The sequence below is a fragment of the Biomphalaria glabrata genome, chromosome 2, assembly GCF_947242115.1.
Source record: "Biomphalaria glabrata chromosome 2, xgBioGlab47.1, whole genome shotgun sequence".
Taxonomy (NCBI): Eukaryota; Metazoa; Mollusca; class Gastropoda; family Planorbidae; genus Biomphalaria; species Biomphalaria glabrata.
Genome location: NC_074712.1, coordinates 61116128 through 61140060, shown reverse-complemented (window position 1 = coordinate 61140060; position 23933 = coordinate 61116128). Strand labels below are relative to the sequence as shown.

General features: G+C 32.9%; 1 protein-coding gene across 1 annotated transcript in view; it reads left to right on the top strand.

Moving 5' to 3' along the window:
• LOC106053189 (uncharacterized) overlaps window positions 1–23933 on the top strand; it is a 39193-nt gene that overhangs the window by 12153 nt on the left and 3107 nt on the right. Inside the window, exons 7-32 of the mRNA XM_056021778.1 lie at window positions 283–356; window positions 1186–1335; window positions 3264–3369; window positions 3464–3612; window positions 4343–4444; window positions 4585–4648; window positions 5339–5442; window positions 5547–5702; window positions 6789–6911; window positions 7246–7347; window positions 7936–7993; window positions 9855–10004; window positions 10594–10673; window positions 11943–12052; window positions 13275–13379; window positions 13909–13987; window positions 15211–15322; window positions 15445–15525; window positions 16350–16459; window positions 17636–17749; window positions 18381–18542; window positions 19225–19353; window positions 21017–21147; window positions 21881–22009; window positions 23408–23531; window positions 23640–23736. Of these exons, the coding sequence (XP_055877753.1) occupies window positions 283–356; window positions 1186–1335; window positions 3264–3369; window positions 3464–3612; window positions 4343–4444; window positions 4585–4648; window positions 5339–5442; window positions 5547–5702; window positions 6789–6911; window positions 7246–7347; window positions 7936–7993; window positions 9855–10004; window positions 10594–10673; window positions 11943–12052; window positions 13275–13379; window positions 13909–13987; window positions 15211–15322; window positions 15445–15525; window positions 16350–16459; window positions 17636–17749; window positions 18381–18542; window positions 19225–19353; window positions 21017–21147; window positions 21881–22009; window positions 23408–23531; window positions 23640–23736 (2901 nt within the window). The remainder of the gene's footprint in view (window positions 1–282; window positions 357–1185; window positions 1336–3263; window positions 3370–3463; window positions 3613–4342; window positions 4445–4584; window positions 4649–5338; window positions 5443–5546; window positions 5703–6788; window positions 6912–7245; window positions 7348–7935; window positions 7994–9854; window positions 10005–10593; window positions 10674–11942; window positions 12053–13274; window positions 13380–13908; window positions 13988–15210; window positions 15323–15444; window positions 15526–16349; window positions 16460–17635; window positions 17750–18380; window positions 18543–19224; window positions 19354–21016; window positions 21148–21880; window positions 22010–23407; window positions 23532–23639; window positions 23737–23933) is intronic.

The window sequence follows — 23933 nt, the reverse complement described above, 5'->3', positions numbered from 1 at the left end:
GATCCTAAAAACCTCGATAAGTCAGGATCACATTTCTTGTTCCACATGCTAGGACAAATTTGTACAAATACTCCTTCTTCCCTAGTGCTATTAGATCATGGAATTGTTTGGCTGAATCAGCCAGAAAAACCGACTTGGCAGAGTTTATGTAATTGATGCACATGCATAGGAAATAATATTCTTTTGTTTTATAATGTCTGTACTTTATAAGATAATAAGAAAAGAATATCTTTAAAAAATGAGTTGATTCATATAATCAAATTTATATTAAAATTGTTCCAGGTATTTTCAAAGATGAAGGTCCATTTAACATATACATTGATCTCCATGCAATTAAAGATTTTTATCAATACCAGGTAAACTAATATATCTTTCTGATATGAATTAGTTGAATTGGTTAATATTAAGATATATTATTAATAGAAATTAACATATAAATTATCATATACATACACATTGTAGTATGGAAGTTCCTAAATGTTGAAGGTAAAGTAAAGTTCTCCTTTCAGACCTTGTGTCTATGGGGCAGATGATGTAAATGTCATATGTTTCTGTCAACGAAGGTGTCATGTGGCCAGCACGATGACCAACTGCCTTTACTTTTCCCAACCAATGTCAGGTACCCATTAGAGCTGAGTAGACTCAGAGGTGCCATAAAATGCCAAAATTAAAAATCCCAGTCATAACCAGGATTTGAACCTGGAACCATCGGTTCAGAAGCCAAGCACTTTACCACTCAGCCACCATGCCTCCTAAATTGTTAAGTGCTATATGTAATAGAAAAAGAATTACATATTTCGTATATCCTGTTGATAAAGTGCACAGCTATTTCAAGGTGCTTTTGAAAAAAATTTTTTTTTTTTTTTTTTTTTTTTAATTTTTATTAAAACCTCTGCCAGGACTTAATTTCTATGATTTTACTTTTTTTTTTTCAAAAAAATTAAAATAATTTTAATTAGCCTTTATATTTAATTATCACATATTCATTATACAGTTCACCTTTTTAGATTTTTTTTTATAACTGTTTATCGCCTGTGCTTGTTTTTTTTTTATTCTTTTATCTTTACAAGTCTTCTTGTTTATTGAGCTTATGTAGTATATAAAACATCTATGAGAATATATCTTTTGTTGAAGAAAGTTCCACAAATTTTTCTTATGTACTAACATATGCCCATTGACTTGCAGGAAACTCCTTCTAGTGTTATCTTTGGGGCCAACACCACTTTGACCAAGCTGAAGGAATACATGAAAGAGCTTCAGACCAAACCTGGCTATGGATTTTGTGCTAGAGTTGTCCGTCATCTCAAAGTATTGGCCAGTGTGTTGGTCAGGAATGTGAGTAGGCTATAATGTCACTTTATCATAGTTCTCTTCTGATGTTGAAAAAATTAGAATGTTTAGTTTTTTATTATTAGTAAAGTGCAATAATATTTACAAATTTGAGGTAATACTTTTTAGTTGAAATTAGGCTGGGCCTTGTGTTTCAATTATGATGAGCAATACATCTCTTTGGGAAAATTCAAATCTGAAAAATAACAGTAAATAAAAAAGGTAAAAAGAATGTGGAAGTAGAGATGTCTCTTGATATTATTATCCATCCATATTATCTCCTATTTGTCAACGGATCCATCTTTCATTTGACCGATCTTGAATTTAAATTCCAGCTGTTTAAGGTAGATGAGGCTGGGGACGCCTTTATAAGTCAAAACCCGCTCATGGAACCCTAAAAGAAAAAAGCTACATAAATCCTGTTATATAAGTGACCAATGTAAAAATAGACATCATTTTGCTGAAGGAATTTTTATGGAGATTATAACATTTGTTTAAAGTAAAAACTTGATGAGGTCGGTGAGATTTTATGGGTGTATCTATACCTGTATAAAAGATGAGAGCACATTTCTAGTCGGTTTCTATTAGTGATGAGTTTCATGATACCGATGAATGCACATTGCACCAAATAAGAAGAGGGGAAAGCAAGCAATTTTCGTTACTACGACCCATGCTGCAGGATACGAATCGGAATCTGTTTTTTAAACCAGAATTTCTTGGTATCCTTGTTAAAAAGTTGGTTTTAAAATCCTCGTTTGTGGGTATTTTAATAAGCTGCTCCTGCACTGGTATGGAGTCATCTTTGATAAAGATCAGAGTTTAATCACATGAAAAAGTGCTCAATACCAAGTAAAGACTGTTTTCAGAACTTTAAGTCATCATACAATATAATGTAATAGACATATTGAACAGTAGCAAGTGTATTACTCAAATTATCCTATTGGATAAACTGGCTTTTAGCAAAAAGGTTATTTTAATTGTATACACTTTTCATCTCTCTGTGGATCCTCTTTGGTCATCTCAGGGTCCACCGACCACAGTTAAAGAAACACTGGTCTATATGATATCCTTATTTACCATAATTAAGACTAAGACTAAGAATGCTTTATTGATCCTTATGGAAATTTGTTGTGATTACAAGGACTCTTTTCTCATATAAAGACACTACAACAGAAACATACACATAAATAGAATAGACACAACATAAAAGAGTTCATTTAGCAACTACACACAGGCATCTTGGTCCTTTTCATGTTTCCTGATCGAGTGTCGTTGATATAGTCTGACCGAGTGAGGTACGAACGAGTTTTTGTACCTCTCTGTTCTTATTTTAATTGACAGCAGTCATCCACTTCGCGAAGACCTGACATAGTTCTGATGGAGTGGGTGGCTGTTGTCTTCCAAGATTTTTTTGTTTCTTTTTAGACACTTTTGTTAAAAAAGTTCCTTTAAATATAATAATATTGTGAGTGTAATTTTTGATGCCCTTTTTATGATGATTTCTAAACGTCGCAGCAGTTTAGATGAAGCGTTGCCTTGCCAACAAGTTATTCCGTATGTTAGCAGATTTTGTATAGTCGCGCTGTAAAAAGTATATCTAGTAATTACTTTTTAATATTTTCTTACTCCTGTAGATTCCAAGAAACAAGGGAAAATTTAGCCTACATCCCCTCCATCTGAATATCAAATATAAAATAGTAATCATCACATTGATATATTTCTGTATTGTTTTACAACTTTTAAGCAAACCTTCAGTAATGAAGACTAGTATATCCTAGCTCAGACCACTAGTTGGATGACATGGGGATGGCAGCGAGTTTGATTCAAACCACAGTGAAAACAATCTGAAGTGGATACCAATTGACCATAAGGGATATCAACAAAAAATAACATCAATATTTAGGCTTTTTTTTTTTTTGTTCTTGTGTTAAAAGGCTGGTTGCATTGCTGGAAATTTGATGATCAAGAAAAACCACCCAGAGTTTCCATCTGATTTGTTTACCATCCTAGAATCTCTGGGAGCAGCCATTGGAATTTTTGGTCAGTTACTAATAGTTTTAAACCTCTTATTAAATCTGTTGTCTCTGTTGTTTTTTTCTAATTATTATTTTGTAACATTTTCTTACTCTTATAGATTCAGAAACCAATTCTACAAACAAATACAGTCTACTAGAGTTTTTACATCAAGTTAATATGGAAAACAAAGCTGTGGCTTTTATAGAACTTCCTAAGCAAGAGAGCTCAACATTTTTCAGATCATTTAAAATAACTCCAAGGTGGCAGGTCAGAATATTCTATATTTGTGTTTTATGTTAAACTAATTAACATTGAATCTCGGATGTAGACCTATATTTCAGGAAGGTTATTTCTATAAATATTAATGTTGTGGCATGAAGTTAAGTCTTTGATAGGTTAATTTTCTGATTAAGGTAAGGTAGTTACAATTTTGAAAATTCATAGTTGATCCTTTCTCATTGGGTAGAGCTAATAGTAAAGAATTTTTTTAAAAAGTATATTTGCTATCAACCATCGGCAGATAGTGGTTATGTCTTCGCTGGATGTTGCAAAAGGGGTTGGGTAGCCACTCTTAAATACTACACTCCTTATTAGTCTTTGGACTTGAAGACAAGCCTTATTATCATACATAACATCATTCAAAAGCTAAAAACATGGGATTCGGTTGGACTCAATCACTGTCATAAACACTCTGTGACTTAAATTGAATTTAGCAAAAATGAGATTAAAGTTAACTTTAGCACTACCTTTTCCTTGTAAGTCATCTAAGAAATACCAGTAAGGTGATCTGTCAGAAATGTCTAGAACATTTTAGCATAATAAAAGTGAAGATTGTAATCCAAAACCATTGATCCTACAATAATATCCATAGCACATTTACGTAATTGTGAACCAAATATACTAAAGACTGATTGAGCCTTTTATTACCAGATGCTACAATTGTTTAAAGTTAAATTTGATTGTATTACATATTTTTTTTGCATGTTGAAATTCCCAGAATGCCCATGCCTATGTAAATGCTGCTTTCAAATTTGATGTTGATGGAAAAACTATAAAATCCAATCCATCTATCGTGTTTGGTGGCATCAGCAAGGATATGGTAGGTGGAAATATAATTTTTTAAACATTTAAATATTTCATTCTTAAGTAAAATAGTGTATAAAAAATGTCTCTTTAGCTGAAATTTTGTTTTTAAGCTAGTCTGTTAGCTGTAGTCTTGATTTTCTTTTTTTTTTCAAGATTCATGCAACAAAAACTGAAACATTTATCCAAGGAAAGGAACTAAATGATTCTGTTCTAAAAGGTAAGATTCTGTTCTGAATAAGTTTCTGATTCAGAGATAAAGTTTAATAAACATATTACATATTTTTCACTGCAAAATGGTAAACTTTTGTAATGAAATGTATGTATAGCCTCCTTCAATGGCAAAGCCACTATGAATCATCACATAGAAGTGAGATGATTGCCTGGGCAGTAGCTGTGGTCAAAAAGATGTCATCACCACATCAGTTCCCCCCTCTACATGCAGCTGATGTACCCAAAGTTTGTGTGCTGCCTAAGGGTTGGCTGGCTCCAGACTTTTCCCTCACTGTTGACTCCTGAAACCATGATCGGGAGCGGAGGTTTGAATTTGACGAACTTTTTCTTTCTCCTGGATGGGCATCCAGCCGAACCTAAAGAGCCCATCTAGCCCAAATCTTACTGGTTTAGTCTCCAGTTATTCACCTACACCCCTTTTGCTATTGAAAACATTTCTGCCAGACTCAATATCTGATATTGATATAGTTGATATAATAGGCTACTAATTTGTCATAACTTAAGTGATGAGCTAATAAGTCATTCTTTAACAAATTAAAAATATCTCCATCAATCCTTTCATTACTGAATATTAAAATATTTTATATTTATAAACACTATAGGACAACTGTAAATATATACTTCCCCTATATTTTAAAAATAATATTTAACTTCAAATAATGTTTTACATCTACAGAAGCACTAAAAATTCTAGAAGCTGAGCTAAATCCAGCTACTGATTATCCACTAGTTGCATCAGCAAAATACAGAAAAGATTTGGCCATAAATTTACTCTATAAGGTAAATTTTATATTGGAGCTAGTCAATACATTTTTTTAGTTTTACTTATTTTGTTTCATTTTTTTAAAATATAATTTACTGCAATAATAATTTTACAATTTCAGACTCTGCTAGAACTCTATAAACCAAATGATTTAAAACTTCAAAGTGGTGCTGAGAGTATAGAGCGAAGTTTGTCTTCTGGTTTACAGACTTTCCAGGAGAAGAGTTCAGAGTTTCCTTTGAAACAAGCCATTCCTAAGTTGGAGGCACCGTTACAGGTATAAGGGATAAGTCCTCATTTATCAAACAGTATTGCACTCAGCAAATCTGATTTCTAGCTCTGTGTAAAGTAATTAAATGAATGAATTTATAGTTTCAAACCTTTTTATTTTATATTGAGTGTATTTTTCTTTAAGGAAGTATCAAATTTGTTGGATAAAAAATATTATGTGTAAATTTAATTAGAGATTACTCATTTAAGACCTTTGTCTTTCTTAAAATGCTCAAGTGGCTGCATGACCATTCTCATCTCACCTGTCCCTTGACTTTCATTGTAGGAGTTCTGTGACAGTTTGTAAAATCAAATCCCTCCACTTTTACAACTCGGCAGCTGTTCTTAATAGGATATCAACAGAGAGGCTGTTTCATTTTGTTGTTGTTCAGCCATCTTTTCTTCAGACAACTCTTTTTTCATGCTTCCTCCATCGTACCTTGAAAGATGACTTTTGACAGTGAGTCATGTCTTTTATGACTGAACCAGCTCAGCTTTCGTCTCTTACAGTAGGTTGAAAATAAATTGACCATTTATGGTCAAGTTAGGAGTAAATCACTCTATAGTTTTCATCATTATGTGCTCTTGACCATAAGCACAATTAAAATGAAATTTCCTCATAAAGTTTTGATACAATTTGAATTGACTTTAAGATGTCTTGTGCAGCTTGAGAAATCCTGCACTGGATCAGATGTCTTCTCTAGCACTGAGCTATCACAAAGTACTTAACTTCATACTTACTATTTAGGTTATGATTGCTGAGTGCTGCATGTTACCATCAGATAAAACATTTAAGTATTCAACACATTCTTGGATCTAGTTTGCATACCATAATTGAATTGCTGTGCCATTGCTTTAAACTGACTGGAATAACCAAACTTGACATTTCCTGATGCATTTGTTAACCCAATTATTTTGTTGACATTCTTTGTACTGTCTGCATTTTTTCTCTGTAGATGAAAAATGCAATAATTGTGGTTAGCCATTTCTCTGCCTACCCTGATATCATGAAGCTGAAAAACTACGTTGTCATATTTTTTTTTTCTAAGGTATTTAAATAGGTTTTAAATTGTACTATTTACTATGGTTCTAGGCATCTGGAGAAACTTTCTACACAAATGACATTGAAGCCTTCAAGCGTGAACTTCATGGTGCATTCGTTACTTCAACAATAGCTTCTGGAAACATTGAAGAAGTAGATCTGACCGAAGCTTTGGCAAGTTTTTTTTTTTTTTGTTGAGTCAGTAATTACTTTTAAAAAAATGTTAGAAGTATGAGTAATTACCATTTATAGAACCTATTAAATTCTTAATGGTTTATTTATTAATTAGCCTATATTAGCAAAAGCTATTACCATGAAAAACATCTGTTAATTACAATAAACTAATATTAAATTATATTTCAGATATATATATATATATATATAAATTTAGAAATAGACTATATAGAAGTAACATAATCTAACCATTGTCTGACACTAGCTATAGGCATACATTCCAAGAAGTAAAGAAATAAGTTCTAAAATGTACATATGTTTTGTTTTTATTTAGGCCACTCCTGGAGTAGTGCGGTACATTAGCGTGGCTGACATCCCAAAGGGAGGAGTCAATGATTTCATGTCTTGCTCTGTGTTACCAATGTGTCCTGAGGAGGTAATTATGACAGAAACAAACAATCTGAATCTGGTTCTAATGTCTGAGGAAATATAGAAAACAAGGAGTTCAACTCTGCTTATCATTCAAGTTCATCAAAATGTTTTCAACTTTTTATATCTTTAAATTATAATTGTAGAGTCATTTGAGATTTTTTTTTTGAAAATTAATTATAACTCGACACTAAAAATAATAAACATAACATTTAGCTATGTTCTATTTTATATATATATATATATATAGGTATCAAGTGTATGAAGTTTACTTGTCTATTAGTAGCCTTTATCTATATGACATAATCATGATTCTTTGATGTATAATGTCAATTTGCTAGGCGAAGGATTCCATGTTAAGTTTGGAAATAATTTCCCATTTCTTGCTCCCCCATCGCAAGGTCGGAAAGGGGAACCTTACTTTTTTAAAACTTTTACTTGCTCCCTCATCACAAGGTCTGAAAGGGGAACCTTACTTTTTCTTTTTTTTTTTTACTTGCTCCCCCATGCATAAAGTTTGGAAAAGATTTTCAAAATGACCCTAAGAAATAATGCATATGTTTTGAAAGATCTACCTCCCATTTTGTCATTGCAGGTGTTTGCATCCAAAGAAATCTCCTATGCTGGTCAAGCAATCGGTCTTATTCTGGCAGGTAGTTTAATGATCATCTGTTGCTCAGTGTGCTATTGCTAAATTGTTTATGTTATCAATGAAGGCTCGTCATCTTTATTTTGGTCTATTATAACCAGTTATCTTATTCCTGGAGTTCACTTATTGCTACAGAGAGGTTTCACATCAATTGATGAATTAGAGGGAGTAAGGGGAATGTTGTAACAGAATAAACAATTCAGGACCAATGGACCTCATTCACCAATCGTAAACAAACAACATTTAGCCACGTGGTGCTCTATCTCTTCTATACAAATTATGCAATCCATAAAGGCTGTCACATGATACGTAATTTTCATTGTTTTATCAATATTATCACGTGGCTAAATGTTGTTTGTTTACGATTGGTGAATGAGGTCCACTATGTTCCTAGTAACCAGTAATGAAAGGGTTAATACAATGATACATTTGAAACATTTTTCACAATAATGTTATTAACTCATGGATATGTCTGGGACAAAATGTTTTTGCTCAGAATGTTCTTAAGATATGATTTTTAAAAATGTTTTTATTATGTTTGTATTGTCTGATTATCAGCTTGCAGTCTTTAGATCTAATTGTAACAAACTGCCATACTTGTACACTTAATTCATGCTGTCCAACCTCTCGCAAGATTTTAATGGGTTTCTAAATGACTTGTTATTATTATTATAGCTTTCATATAGCGCTACTTTCATGCTTATAGCATGCTCAGAGCGCTTTTAGTCCAATCTCATTTGTGGACCAGTGGGGGGAAGGGGGTATCTAGGAGTTGGTTTTCCGTGCTGCCTTTAGGCGCTCAGTAAACGCAACTGTGCCCAAGTCGGGTGTTGAACCTCGAGCCCCCTTCTAGGTAGCCAAGACAAGCCAAGTTCAAGCGCACTTAGCCTCTTGACCACGCTTCCCACTTGTGCAAAATATACTTTTTTTTCTAAATCAGAAAGTAATTTATTGAATAATAATAATAATATCTTATATTGTGGGTATGGAAATTTGTCTTACAATTTGTGCATTACACCAAACAAAAAACATAATTTATAACTATAACAAACCAAAATGTACATTCACACTAGAAATGAAAAGTAAAAGTTGCTATCTTTTATGACTTACACAAATTGTTTAGGGACTCAATTATTCTCACAATAGTTTCTAGACTTAGGGGATTATTCTTGCTACTCATTGTTTCCCCATCAAATATTGCTTTTGTACCTTGACCTCATAATGTGCATAGATTGATCCAGTTTATGAGGGATGCAAGAGGAGAAGGAAAACTCTGAATTCTATCCTCTGCTCTGGTATGGAGAAGGAAAACTCTGAATTCTATCCTCTGCTCTGGTATGGAGAAGGAAAACTCTGAATTATATCCTCTGCTCTGGTTTGGAGAAGGAAAACTCTGAATTATATCCTCTGCTCTGGTATGTTTCGGCTAAGTCCAATTAAGCAAATATGGGAGAAGCTTTGGAAGTTAAACCCTACATACTTGCAGAAGCTGCAATGCTGTTCATTCCAAACTGTATGAGGTATTCGCTATATTTTTGGAGACATATGCTGCTAGGTGGAGGGGAGGGGGGGGGACTGCTTTGTGGGCAACATAAGTCTGACCAAAGCTAAGGAGAAGACTTTTATCTCATAGTGCTCTGTGAAATGAATCATGGTTGTTTTATTACTGAAGGAGGCCAACTTCAGAGAGATTTGATCTAAAGATATTTTTCTGGAACCATACCTTGGTGATATTCAATATGTTCTTCTTTAAAAACCTCATTAAAAATGTGAGGCAATATTTCTAATCAACATGAAGAAATAATTTTGCAGTGAATATAAAGAAGATGATGTAATGTTGAAATGTTCATTTTTTTTTCTCCCAGAAACCCCATCTATAGCTACTGAAGCTGCTAAAAAGGTCAAGGTCAGCTATTCCAATGTTCAAGATGCAGTTCTTGACATTCAAGACGCTATAGCTAAGTCAATGTTTTACCCTGAAAGAAAAGAAGAGACGATTATCGGTAATCCAGAAGGTTTGTAGTACTTCACACATTTTTATCAAATAAGATTTTAAATAAACATTTTAAAGAAATACTGTTTCTCAAAGAAAAAGATTTTTTAAAATTCAATTTAAATAATATAGGGCAGGTTTTAAATAATTTGTGTATAGTATTATTTAAATATGGTTATTAACTCTTTCCATGCTTTGACATTTTATGATCCAACATCTTCCGTGATCTGATGAAGATGTACATTCATACCATAATACATATATTTTAAAATTGTAATTATAATTTAGTTCACTATGTGAAAGCTGAAATCAGTCATTTTTTTATCACTAAATGTTTCTATTTTCTTTTTTGTTTTTTTCTATCCTTGAAAGTCTAAGAGAATTTCTAATTACATCATGAATAGAATTTTCTTAATATAAACAGTGAAATTCTTTGAAGTACAGCTAATATTTGGCCATCTGATGTTACTCCTCTGGTTTTCAAATCATTGGATTATCAAGAGCCAACTGTAGTTTCTTTTTTTTACTTGTTACATTTAATTTAAAAGGACAATTACAAATTAACAAATTAGAAAATAAATTAAATTATTTCAATAAAAATGTATTTCTAGATGCTCTGAAAGAATCTGATGTAGTTGTCAGTGGTGAGATCAAAGAAGGAACTCAATATTACTTCTACCTGGAAAATCAGGTGTGTCTATGAAATATTTTGACAACAGAGGAACTAGTCATAAAACTTGATAAAACTTTTAGATTGATTTAAAAAACATGAAGCTGCTTCAGTAATAAATTGTCGCACACAAAAAATTAAAATTCTTGTAAAATGTCTAAAGGCATCACATATTATCAGCTTTTCTTCATGAACAAGGTTATCTAATTTCCATATAACTGTTTGTCTATATTAGCACACTAGTTTGTGCAACAGTACAATACTAAACAAGTTGTGTGAACAATTGAGTTCCAAATATGTTATATTACAGTAATTACATATAAATAATAATGACTTTTTGGACGAATGTGTACATTATATTTCAAATTTATTCAAATTTATATTTAAGTCATGGTTTTGTTCAAAGAATATTGTTCAATTAGAATAAAAACAAAATCTTAGTTTGTTTCAACAAAAAAAAGTTTTTGATATTTATTCTCAGATAACTTAAAAGTGTAAATTATTGTTCAAATTACATTTTCATTCATGTTTTAGTTCTTAAAATTCTTTTTTTAATTTTTTCAAATGGTTTCACTGTTGAATTTGTATCCTTAAAGCTTAATTCTTCCAACTACATAGAACTGGCTTGAAAAAGTGTGATGATGGTCAACTTTTAAAAATTTGTGTTCACCAATAACTTGCATGCATATTATATTCATTTTTTTCTCTAAATTATCATTAATTAGTATCTATAACTTAAGTTAATGGGTCCTTTTTTTCTTCTTGAAGTTAGCTGATAGAAGGGTCTTGGGTTCAAGTCTCAGTGTAGACTGGGATTTTGATTTTGTAAGACTCTGGTAGTCCACCCAATTCTAATGGGTAATTGACATTAGTCTGGGAAAGTTAAAGATCATTTGCTGGCCATAGAAACAGATGACCTTCATCTGTCCAAAAATGTTTTTAGTCAAATTATACATTATTATTATTTGGTTTTTATCCTGTTAGTAAAATTACTCAACTTGGAAAAATTGGCTAATAGTAGTCAAAACAATCACATCTTATTAGCCTTCATTGCTTCATAAAATACTCCACCTTTCCTTAATTCTTGGGATTAAAAGACCTTGTAATATTCATCTTTGTTAAACCTTTTTTGAGTTGCCAATAACTCTTTAACTTCAAAAGCTATGACTAATTCTGAGTTTAACAATGGAATTCATGAGAACCTTTTTTTATATTATATTTTATGCCAATGTTTAAAAAAAATGTATTTGTCTTCAAAAAATTAGGAGAAGTTATTTTTTATGTTCACAGGTATCAATAGCTGTTCCTACTGAAGATGGCATTGACCTTTATCCATCTACGCAATGGCCAGACATGAATCAAAAAGCTTCAGCAGCCATCATTGGGAAACCTTTTAATTAGTTAGTAGAACAAAATTCTTACTTAACATAATAAGATAGCTACATTAAAAAAAAGAAAATAATTTTGTCAAGATTTGAAAAGGAAAAGGAAAAAAAAAGTTTTTGCATTTTCTTTTCCAGTTGTTTAACTTAACTCTTTCTCTCCTAACTAATGATACCAACGTTGATTCCACTAGAATGTGGTAAATAATTATGGAGAAAGAGTTAAAGCTTATATAGCTCAATTCTTTCCTTTCTGTTCTTTTAGTGAATTAACTGTGCAGCTTAGTATTATGATAGTTTACCTAATTATTTATCTATTCCTACCTACCTGATGATCATCTCTGACATTATAATAGCTCACCCAAGCTAACTTCTAGACATTTGTTTAAATTTGTTTCTTCATATACTGATACAATAAGTGTCTTTTAATTCATTACAGAAGAGCAAATCCTGTGTTTATTAATAATAATAATAATCTTTATTATCCCTGAGAACATTGGTTTTAAAATAGGGCATTAGACATAAAAATACATTATTATCCAAGAGAACATAGGTTTTACAATAGTGCGTTAGACATAATAATAGATTATTAAAGCAAATAATTTATATAATAAAAAACTTTTTTTTTTCATATATAATATTTTAAATATAAGTAATTTTTTAATGTGACATAAGCCAGGTGGAAAATGACTTGGTCTGCATCCAATGTGACAAGTTGTGTAGCTCTCAACTGAGACTCACACATGAAATAATGCAACACCCTTTATCCTTGTCTTCTTCTTATCTTATATAATACAGACGTTACTTCAAAAAAGATGATTACGTCCTACGCGTCATGCATTTAGTCATGCATATTAACCAATGACTTAAATTCTGCCAAGTCACTGGTTTTCCTGGCTAGCTCAGGCAACCCATTCCATGCTCTAATAGCAGTAGGGAAGAAGGAGTATTTGTCCCTCAAAGATACCTTATTATTATTATTAGTGTGACATATTGTAGTGAATATTTATTTCTGTTTCTTTATGTACACTTAATGTTGTCATTTAGTCTTTTATTGACAATGTATCAAGCTTAGAATCAGATAGTCTGTAATAAGAGACTGAGTGTATGTCATAATGGGGCTGTTCTTAATTGCAATATAATTGAAATCTTCCTTTAAATAATTTGGTGTATAACTTTAAGCATTTTTTTTTTGTTATTCACTGCTTGAGCTTGCTTCTTTTTGGTCTTGATATTTCAGTATCAATGTGATCAACAACAGGATTGGTGGAGGCTTTGGTGGCAAAGTAATGTATTCTTCACTTGTGTCTGCTGCTGCTACACTAGCCAGCTATGTAACAAGGAGGTGAGATATTTGTACTAGAAAGTAAGAGAATCATATGAGGTGCAGTGGCTGAGTGGTAAAGCACTTGTCTTCCGAACTGAAGTCCTGGGTTTGAATACGTGTGGGCTGGGATTTTTAACTTCAGGATCTTTGGGCGCCTCTGAGTCCACCCAACTCTAATGGGTATCAGACATTAGTTGAGGAAAAGTAAAAGTGGTTGTCATTGGGCTGGCCACATGACACCCTCGTTAACCGTGAGCAAGAGAAACAGATGACCTTTACATCATCTGCCCTAGAGATCGCAAAGTCTAAAAGGGGAACTTTGCTCTTTTTACTTGACTTAAATCAAAGAAGTTTTAAGAGAATCAAGCTGAAGCAATAACTATAAACCAGTAGATTATAGATTAGAGAGGACAATATATATTTTATTAATTTAATTAGAAAATGGCTAAAAATGGCACAAAATGTTTTAATTGAAAAATAGGATTTAATTATATTCCTGAATTTCCATCTGAAGTGTTTTGCTCTGTATATTTACTCACATTTACAGGCCAGTCCGAGTCAACGTTGACCTGTCAACCAACATGAAGTTGATTGGAAAGCGTTTCCCTATTTATGTGAAATACAAGGTCAGTAGTTTGGTTTAGTCAAAGTCTGACAAAACAACCCTTCAGCAATGGAGTTCTAGTCCATACCTCCTACAGGATGGCAGAGGATTGGGGGGGGGGGGGGGGGTTAACATTACGAACCAAAAATATTGACTGCTCCAAATACTGATGTCTATTTTAGGAAAGATACAGCTAAAATTTTTAACTTTGCTTATTAGGTGACATACATGGGATGTTATACAACAGTAAACAGTAGCTGTTCTTAGACTACAAAAAAAAGTATAATAATCAGTGATACCCAACCTGCGGACCATTTTAATTTCTAACACTTGTATCGCAGCCACATGATGGAAAAGATACAAAAACTTAATGAATTTGACCTGAAACTGTTTTATTTCAAACCTGAGTATTGAGGCAATTCCCATAGCATTACAGACAGTGGAAAATAATTATATGAAGGAGTGCCATCACCATCAGATATTGTTGTCTTTACAGACTCCCAATCTACTCTGCAAGCATTTAACAGCAGCATCTCAAACAGCCCAAGAGAGTTGACAACACTTATTGTGATAATCCATCAGATGATATCAAAATTAAATATCATATCACACTACAGTGGATCCCTGGACACATTGGTATCATGTGAAATGAAAAGGCTGATAAGCTATCAAAGGCAGGTTCATCTATGGAACAACCAGATAGACATGTTAACTACCTCACCCTAAGGTCAATGTTAGTCAACAATCACAAAGAGGACAGTATTAACTTTCTCCCCGTAAAAAAATGGCGCAAGTTCTGTTGTTCTTTATTTATAAAAACAAACATGTTGGCTAGCCATGGTATTATGTTCTACAAAAAAGTAAAGATCCATTCACTTTTCTTAGTAGATTCTATAGTCCTATTTCATGAATGCACAAATGTTAAATGTCTTGGTAGTAATCCATTAGAAAAAAAGTGAGGGCCCTAATGTAGGTAAAGATACATTTTGAACATTTTTTTCAGGGGGGCAGGGGGATTTTCTATATTTTGTGCCGATGGTTCTGCGGGCCGGATGGAATCACATCATGGCCGGATCTGGCCTGCAGGCTGTATTTTGGACATCACTGCTATACATAATTCAATAAAGTAAAACTATCAAGCAACCATTGTGTTATGACCTTATATACTACTTACTTTTCTTTTTGTCTAAAATCTAGAGAAAATATCTAGAAGCTTTTATTTATTGCTATTTATTTCTTGTGTAGGCTGGCTTCAGTAAAGATGGTAAATTAAAAGTCATTGACTTAGACATGTATATAGACAGTGGATTTAAACCTTCACTTCTTGTGAATGAGTTTGTGCACTCAGTGGATGAAGGTTTGAGGCCATAAGTTTTTTTAGTTTTAAATCAAAACATCTTAAATTTTGTCATTTTCATTGGATATTTCTGTCAAGCTAAGGCCTTCATTTTGAAATGTCTTTCTTCCATGTCCATCCAGGCTATTTCTCTCCTAACTGGAAGATAGTTCACCAACTGGTCAAGACTAACAAGCCAACAGCCATGCCTTGCAGAGCACCAGGTATGATGTCTAGACCCATATTTTACTACTTGAACTGTTTCTTTTATTATTCAGCGCAGCTCAAAATCATTTACAATTCATATGACAAAAAGTATTTATAATTTAGTACAAAATAAAATTATATGGAAGATTATTTCAGTAGGTAAAATGTATTTCTTTCCAATGACTTGTTCCCTACAGTGTTTTGCTTTTCCAATTATCTGGTTTTATGTTGCCTGTATTGTTTGACATCTGCTGTCATGTTCAATCTTAATAAACTGAGAGCCATATTGAAAAATTCAATTTTTTTCATCCTCTGTGGTTCTTGACACAATTTAGGTGCATTTGTTTTCCTGAAAGTGAACCAGCATTTTTTATATTTATTCTATGCTCATGCATGTACACCATTTTTAAAATAAGGAAAATTACTCTAAAACTAAATAGATTAGATTATAGGCAGCATCTGCAATACAAATACTGGCAAGTTCAATTTTACTTTGTTTCTTTTGGTATATTTTCAACTTAGAAAAAATAGTCAATCATTTAAGAAGCAAAAGTGATTAAAAAGCAAAAACAGAACTTTTGTGAATGTAAACAGTTCTCCTAATGTTTGTCAACTTCATTTTCAATATCCTGTAGTTCTATGAACCATAGTCGTTTGATTGATTGTAATATTACTTTAGATTTTGGAACCAATTGAATACTTTCCACTTTCACTCGGCCTTCGTTAACATGTATAATAACAACAGCAGTTAAATGTTGCATGAACACTTCTTAAGAGCAAACTTGTGTTCATTTTTTACTGAGATATTTGACAAGACTTATTGACTTATGTTCTATTGCAGGTTCAGTGCCTGCTTCACTTGTAATCGAGTCAATCCTAGAACATGCTGCTAAAGAAATCAACATGCATCCAATACTTTTTAAAGAGGTTAACTTGTATGAGAAAGGGCAGGTAATAGCATAAACTGTTGTTTAAATGATTTATTTACCCACATCCAAAAAAAAAATAAAAATACTATGAAAGTAAAAAGAATGTTTCCCTAAGAAAGTTTACTTGACCTAAATCTTTTTTATTTTTAAAGCCTATTTTCATATCTCTTTTTTTTATTTTATTTTAGAAGGAATAGCTGAAAAGATAAATCTAGTTTCTGTTTTTCAATAGGATTAATCTCTAATTTTTTTTATTCAAAAGTCTATAATGATAAATGAGTCATTTTTTAAATCATATTCTATTCATTTGCTCAAAACATCATGTATTGAGAATATATTTTAAAGGCTCACAAGATTGTTATAGCTTCAAGAGTTCAAGAGATAGTGCTTGTATGCACCATTGCTTCCAATGGCTTGCGTCTCTCATAGCCTTTTAACAACCAGTCTAACTCTTAACAAATGTGTGCCTTAACCTATAAGCTTTGGGCAGGAGGGTCTCTTTAGCTTTGGCTGGCTAACCCATCTTGGAGAAGAAAACTCTGAATCCAATCCTCTGCTGCCTTGAGGCTATGGAAAACATGGGAAAATTTTCAAAAATCCACACTGAGGAGTCCGTGACCTTGGGCAACTTGCTAGATGGCAGTGCTATATTTTGACAAAGGCTGTTATGCTGCTGACCTAAATTGTATCAAGTATTTGTGGTTACTTTTGTCATGTCCACTTACTGGGCAGCCTTGAGGCTATATCCAAATTTGAAAGACTTCAAAAAGTCCACCCTGAATGACCTTAGGCAACTTGCTAAATGCAGTGCTATATCCTGACAAAAGCTGTAATGCTGCTGACTTTTAAACTGTTGTCACAGATTGGGCATCTGTAATCACCAGGCGCCATTGCATTTTCACCCTTTCTACCCTGTTGTGAATGGCATCTGCAACATGGAACCCTTCCTTTATGCTCTTTCTCCCTGTGGATGTATTGAGTGCCTCTTTTTTAAAAAAACAAGAATGGCTTTGTTAACACTACCCACACCTTGGATTCTGTAAAGTTCTGAAGTTGAGTCAAATATGTCAATGAGAGAATTGATCTACTAGAAACTGTTGTGAACATCTAAAATATTTCACATATATTTCCATGATTCTTGATAAGAGTCTGTAGTGCAAAGGTTGTGTAGTGCAAAGGTTATAATGATAACTTACAGGTTGACATTCTTGGGCGGTCGCTGATACATTGTACCGTTCGAGACTTGTGGTACAGACTAAAACAAGTTGCGGAGGTCACTGAGCGCATGCGACAAGTAGGCACCTTTAACCAAGTAAGTAAAGCATATTTTATAAGATAAATGTTTAACTATTGCTGTTTATGTTCTAGCATGTCATCTAAACACCAAGACTATAATTATTTCTCCTAACAGGTCTTAGCCATTGTTGTTTTAGGTCCCGTTTGGCTGAATTTTGTTTTTAATTTTTAAAAAAAAGTAATTTTGTGCAAATGAGTTGACAGTAAACTGGGATTGGACCTCAGCCACGTGATAATATATTGATAAAACAATGAAAAATATGTATCATGTGACAGCCTTTATGGATTACGTAATTTGTATAGAAGAGGTAGAGAATCACATGGCTAAATGTTGTTTGTTTACGATTGGTGAATGAGATCCATTTGTTGTGTGGTGCTTTGTTTCCACTTGCGTTTTGTTGGGTGAGGTCTATTAATATCATTCTCTTAATTGTAATGACATTCTAATTCAAACTTCAAGCCTGCTTTTTGTATGTTATTTTATCGATGAATATATCTATAGTGAATAAAAAAAAAGTTCCTGATTGAAAAAAATATTTGCTGTTTTTTCATGATGGTTTAATTTTATACTGAGCTAAGAGTCAAAATGTATTAAAATTTTAGGCTTATCTCCTTGCTGACTTTTGGGAATTATTTCTCTTCTTAAGAATAACCTGTGGCGTAAACGTGGGATCACAATGTGTGCTGTCAAGTATCATATCAACTATTTCCCTCCTGGGCACACAGTCAATGTCTCCATATTTTCAGAGGATGGCACTGTCAATGTCATGACCTCTGGGACAGAGATGGGTCAAGGACTTCACACCAAGGTAGGTTTTATGAATCAAGAGTTTTTAAAGTTTTAGTTTTGTTCCCGTTTGATATAAATTTAACACATAGATCAATGATACCAGTATGGAAAGAATTTTCAAGAAAAATGTTTGTGATGGTACAGATTTGAGGAGCAGGATTATAGCAATAAGTCTATGGTAGGAGCACTGAAAGAACTGTATCAGACATGGGCGGTACAATATAAAGTATTATCAAAAATAGGGAACTTAGTCTAGCCTGACAGGGGCAATTAACAAATGAAAAGTAATTTTAAAATATAATTTCATTAACCAATCTCAAATATTTTAAGTTTCAACATTTATTGTGGAAAACATGTTGCAAAATAGCCTAAAAGTGCCTTTAGTGAGAATCGAATGTTTTGAAATATTTTTAGTATTGAAATTTCTGACACATATCATATTTACCACTACCAGCAGGCTTAATCTCCTGATAACTAGAATGTTTTTATTATTTTATCTGTTGATTTATTTTATATAATACAGACGTTACGTCAAAAATGATTATGTCCTATGCGTCAGTCATTTAGTCATTTACTTCATGAAAGAAATAAAAATTAATATATTGTTTTGTGTAAAATGCCTTGAAACTGTTTTTAAAAGCTAGTTATATTTTCTTCATTGATTTGAAGATGTTACTAATAATTTAATTTATTATCACAAGATGATCCAAGCTGTGGCAAAGACATTGAATATTCCACTTCACTTCATCAAAGTCCGACCAAGTCAAAACAATGTGATACCGAACCCAACTTTTACTGGAGGAAGCTCTGGCAGTGAGTTGTGTGTCAAGGTTAGGTCCTTTTTAAATCTCTGTAGAAAATGCTATTTTAGGCTATTGAAGGTATTGTCTACGATGAATACAGTAGTTCAAATGACCACACAAACCAAGTTTTAACCTGCATATTTGGCACTTCTGACGTTGTCTGCAGGGAGTCCAATTGAGTTTTCATTGTTTAGCAAGGGCTTTTCTTTGAGTCTCAAATTAGGCTTCTTTACAGAATGTGCCCTGAAAGCCACTCAATTCAAAATGAGAAAGAACAGGGCTGATCTCCAATTTAAAGGATTCTTTGTAAACTTCATCTACGGATGTAACAAAATATTGTGGATTTCCTATAAAGCTTCCTCCCTTTTTCAAGAAGTCTTCAAATGTGTGGATATTTTTTATTAGGGTACTTCAGTATCATTGAATAAGTGTTTGCTTAATACCACAATTCTATACCAAGCTTTCTTGGGCTGCCTGGTCGTGCGGTTTGCGTGCTGGGCTGTCGTTCAGATTTATCGATGGTCCAGGGTTCAAACCCTACCCGCTCCCATCCCCCGTCGTCCTGCGGGAGGTTTGGACTAGGAAGTAATTATCAACTCTGAAGGAACATCCTAAACATGTAAAACATTTTACAAACAAACATTTTTTGGGCAACTTTCTTGAAAATTATGTTCAAAACTTAGAAAAGAAAGATAAATTTAATTCAGATTTATTTAGAAATTATAGATATACTAGGAAAAAAAGGATAAAGTAAAAGTGTTAGCAACATCCATATTGTTTTGTATGAACATAACAAAACATAACAAGAGGTGGACAGGAAAGGTTTCAGTCAGCCACTATTTGTAGATCACTAGTCACACCAACCCAAACTAGTCTTCTGATGCCAATACATGTAACATACAATATGCCATGCAAGTACTTTGGAAATTGATTGACAGCAGCACGTTGAAACATTAACCACCAGCTTTTTATTTGTATGTAAAGAAAATATGTACAGTAGTAGGGAACTATTTGATTGAAATGATCAGGAACCAGGCATAACTTTCTGGCTTTGGAAACATTGCTGTTAGTTAAGACGAGAGAAAAACAAAGATAAAAATAATAAAGTAAGCAAAGCTTCAGATTCTACAAGTTTGAATGATTTGGACTCTACTCAAAGTAGTTTCTAACAGTGTTTTTCAAAGATGCTAAAAGTCTTCCATCATTCTGTGTTTCAACACTCCCTTTTTTCATTCCTTTTTACTTTGTCGGAAATAATCATTCACTATACCGATTACATTTAGTAGTCCACAAGATTGATCTTTAGTCCTCATTTGGACCAATTGTAATTATTGTCTCCTGATCATTACACTCTGCTTACCCTGAAACTATTGCTGAAAAAAAAAAGGTTTAAAATTAAGAACTGACTTGCAGAAATACACCAATGTAAAAGATTGTACCATCTAAGTTTTTGTTAGACTTGTCGGTCGTATGGCTGATTAACTGTTTGTCAAAATTGTTAAATAATGGGGAGTTTGGCCTTCATAAGATGATAAATGGAAGAGACATAAAGATACATTTAATTCATTCCTGCGATCCAAATAAATTTTAACTTGTTGAATGTTTCACACTTAAGGTCTTTGTTTTGTTGTTGTTGACTTTGTGAATTGAGTATAGGCTAAAACTGTTGTTCTCACCAAACTATCTCCAGGCTGCCATAAATGCATGCAATGAAATCAATCAAAGAATGCAACCAATAAGAGACAAAATGCCTGATGCTGATTGGCCAGCTCTGCTGAAAGCTTGTTTTTTCAACAGCATTGACCTGTCTGCCCGAGCAAAGTCAGTGTACTGAGAGTATTTGTAGTCTTAGCTCAATAGTTATAGGAATTGGTTGAATTAACTCAATTTTAAATTTTACTTTTTCTTTTACTTAAAAATAGTTTAAGTAGGTTGTTTGTCTTTCTTTTAAATGGTTATTTTATTATTATTTTTTATAACTCAATCTCATTTAAAAGATATAGTGGCATAAGCTAGATTTAAAACCATGTAGAAACTCTAAGATTTATTACTCTGATGGTATTACACAAAAGGCAATGGGCATTAAATAAAATAAAATAATTTTATTATTTTATTATTTATATTATAGGCCTATTATTTTTCTGTACAGATTTATTTTAAATACAAACACCATTTTTCCCTAGCTTTAAACAATTCTATAAATGTATTTTTTAAAGTTTTAATGTCATATATATAGCTCAGCTGTAACATTTTTTTTTACATAAATACAATTTAATTTAAAATCTTGTTTACCATTTATTTAAATGACCGTATTACAACTGAGTTTTGAACATTTCCCCTACCATTATAACTATTGCACTCTTCTATTTCTTTGTAGTCAAAATCTTATGTTTTTTTTAAACTTTTCTTTTTTATTTATTTGTAAAACTATTAAAAACTTTTTTTTTTTTTAATTATAAAATGAACCTTAACCTTATAAACTTAATTATTGTTTAATTTTGGCCAAATATTGGAGTAACTGGTTTTTTATTTAGTCTTGTCTGAATCTCCAAAGGTCTGACAAAGCAGACGACATGTACAGATATCACACTTACTGTGCTGGGGTAGTGGAGACAGAAGTAGATGTTCTGACTGGCGAGTATCAAGTCAGGAGAGTGGATATTATGGCTGACTTTGGGGAATGGTAAATTAAATTTTACAACTAAATGGTCAATATTTCAGAACCAAAAAAAAAATTAATTCCTGCCAACATTTTATCATTGAGCTTAGTTTTTTTTTGTTCAACGAGGGAGAATCTTTCTTAAAAAAAGATAACATTTTATTTGTCACACTTTTTTCTAACAGTAGCATACTACTGAGGTCTAAAAAATCTTTCACAATTAAAAAAAAAAGGCTTAAATAATAATAAAAAAAAGTGTTCTGTACAATTAATTCTTTCCAACCAAGGTTACATAGACCTAAGTCAGCCAGTAAAACCAATGACTTGGCAGAATCAAGTCATTGATTAACATGCATGACTAGATTGACCTAGGAACTCACCTAGAATGTAATTATCTTTTTTAACATAACGACTGTATTTCATAAGATAAGAAGATCAGAAAACATATCTAGAGTAATGTTTCTAAGGTTTAAACTAAGGACCTTCACTTTATCATCCAAGCATTTAAACCACTCAGCCATCTCATGCACCTCATTCATACTGTGGCGCAGCTTTTTGATAACTCCTGATGTTTCTTCTACAAATATTTCCTATAAGCTTGATGACTGACCATAATAGAAGTATGTCCCAATAACTGAGTACAACTAAATTGTATGGTGGTTTTACACATCTAATGTCTTGATTGACAATAACTCATAGTAATTATCTATATATCAGTAACGGGAGGCTGAGACTCACAGTAAACTCAGGCAGATTGTGGCGGATGTCAGGTGACGGCCCACATCTAAGGGGCTGACAAGGCGTGGTAGCACGACCATGTCCAGACTTAGGATTGGCCACACCTACATCACGCACTCTTTTGTACTGAAGAGAGAGGAGCCCCCACTTTGCGAGTGCTGTGACTCTTGCCTCACCGTGGAACATATCCTCGTTGATTGCCCCAGATACCAGGATGTCAGGGCGAAATATTTTAGAGCCACTAATCTAAAAACACTATTTAATAATGTCGACCCTGGGAAGGTACTGGGCTTTATTCGGGAAGTGGGGCTATCTACGAAGATCTGATTTCCGAATTTGTGAACATGCACTATTTACATTAGATTTTTACCAAATATTTAAATTTTTACTACCTTTACTATTTTAACTGTGAATAGACCTTGATTTTAATTATATGACTGTATAGAATCTGGCCCTTGTTGTTTAGAGAGAGAGTAGTCCTTAAGGGACTGCAGGCACGACATGGCCTAAATTGTGCCGATGTGCCTCAAATCAAAAATCAAATCAAATCATATATCAGTAACTGCAGAGTCATTCTTCCGTATGGGCTACTTTTCGTTCGTGTTGTGTTCATGATCTTTAGAGTACTTGACATCTATCACTCTATTACTGGCTACTACCATCATATTTGTTTCTTATTTTTAGCATCAATCCCATAATTGATATTGGTCAGGTTGAGGGAGCCTTTGTAATGGGCCTTGGAGCTTATCTGACTGAAGATTTTCACTATGATAAGAAGAGTGGACTTGTTCTCAATGATGGCACTTGGGTGAGTGGCTCTGAAACATGATGTTACTTTTTTTTTTCTGTTTGACGTATTAATATGTTATTAAATACTTTAATGTACTGAACTAACTTGATCTATTTAACACACCAGGAATATAAACCTCCAACAACTAAAGATATTCCAATTGACTGGAGGATTCACTTTATGCCAGACACGCCTAACCCTGTGGGAATTCTTAGCTCTAAAGGTATAAAACAAAATGAGACAACTCTTTATTTACAATTTTTTTTTTTAATTGCCCCTGTATAGTGCTACTATGATGCTTATAGCATGATACTTTGATGCTTGTAACACGCTCAGTGCCCCATGGTAAATCTCTTTTGTGGACCAGTGTAAGGAAGGGGTAAATAGGAGGTTTTCTGTCCTGCCTTTAGGTACTCAGTA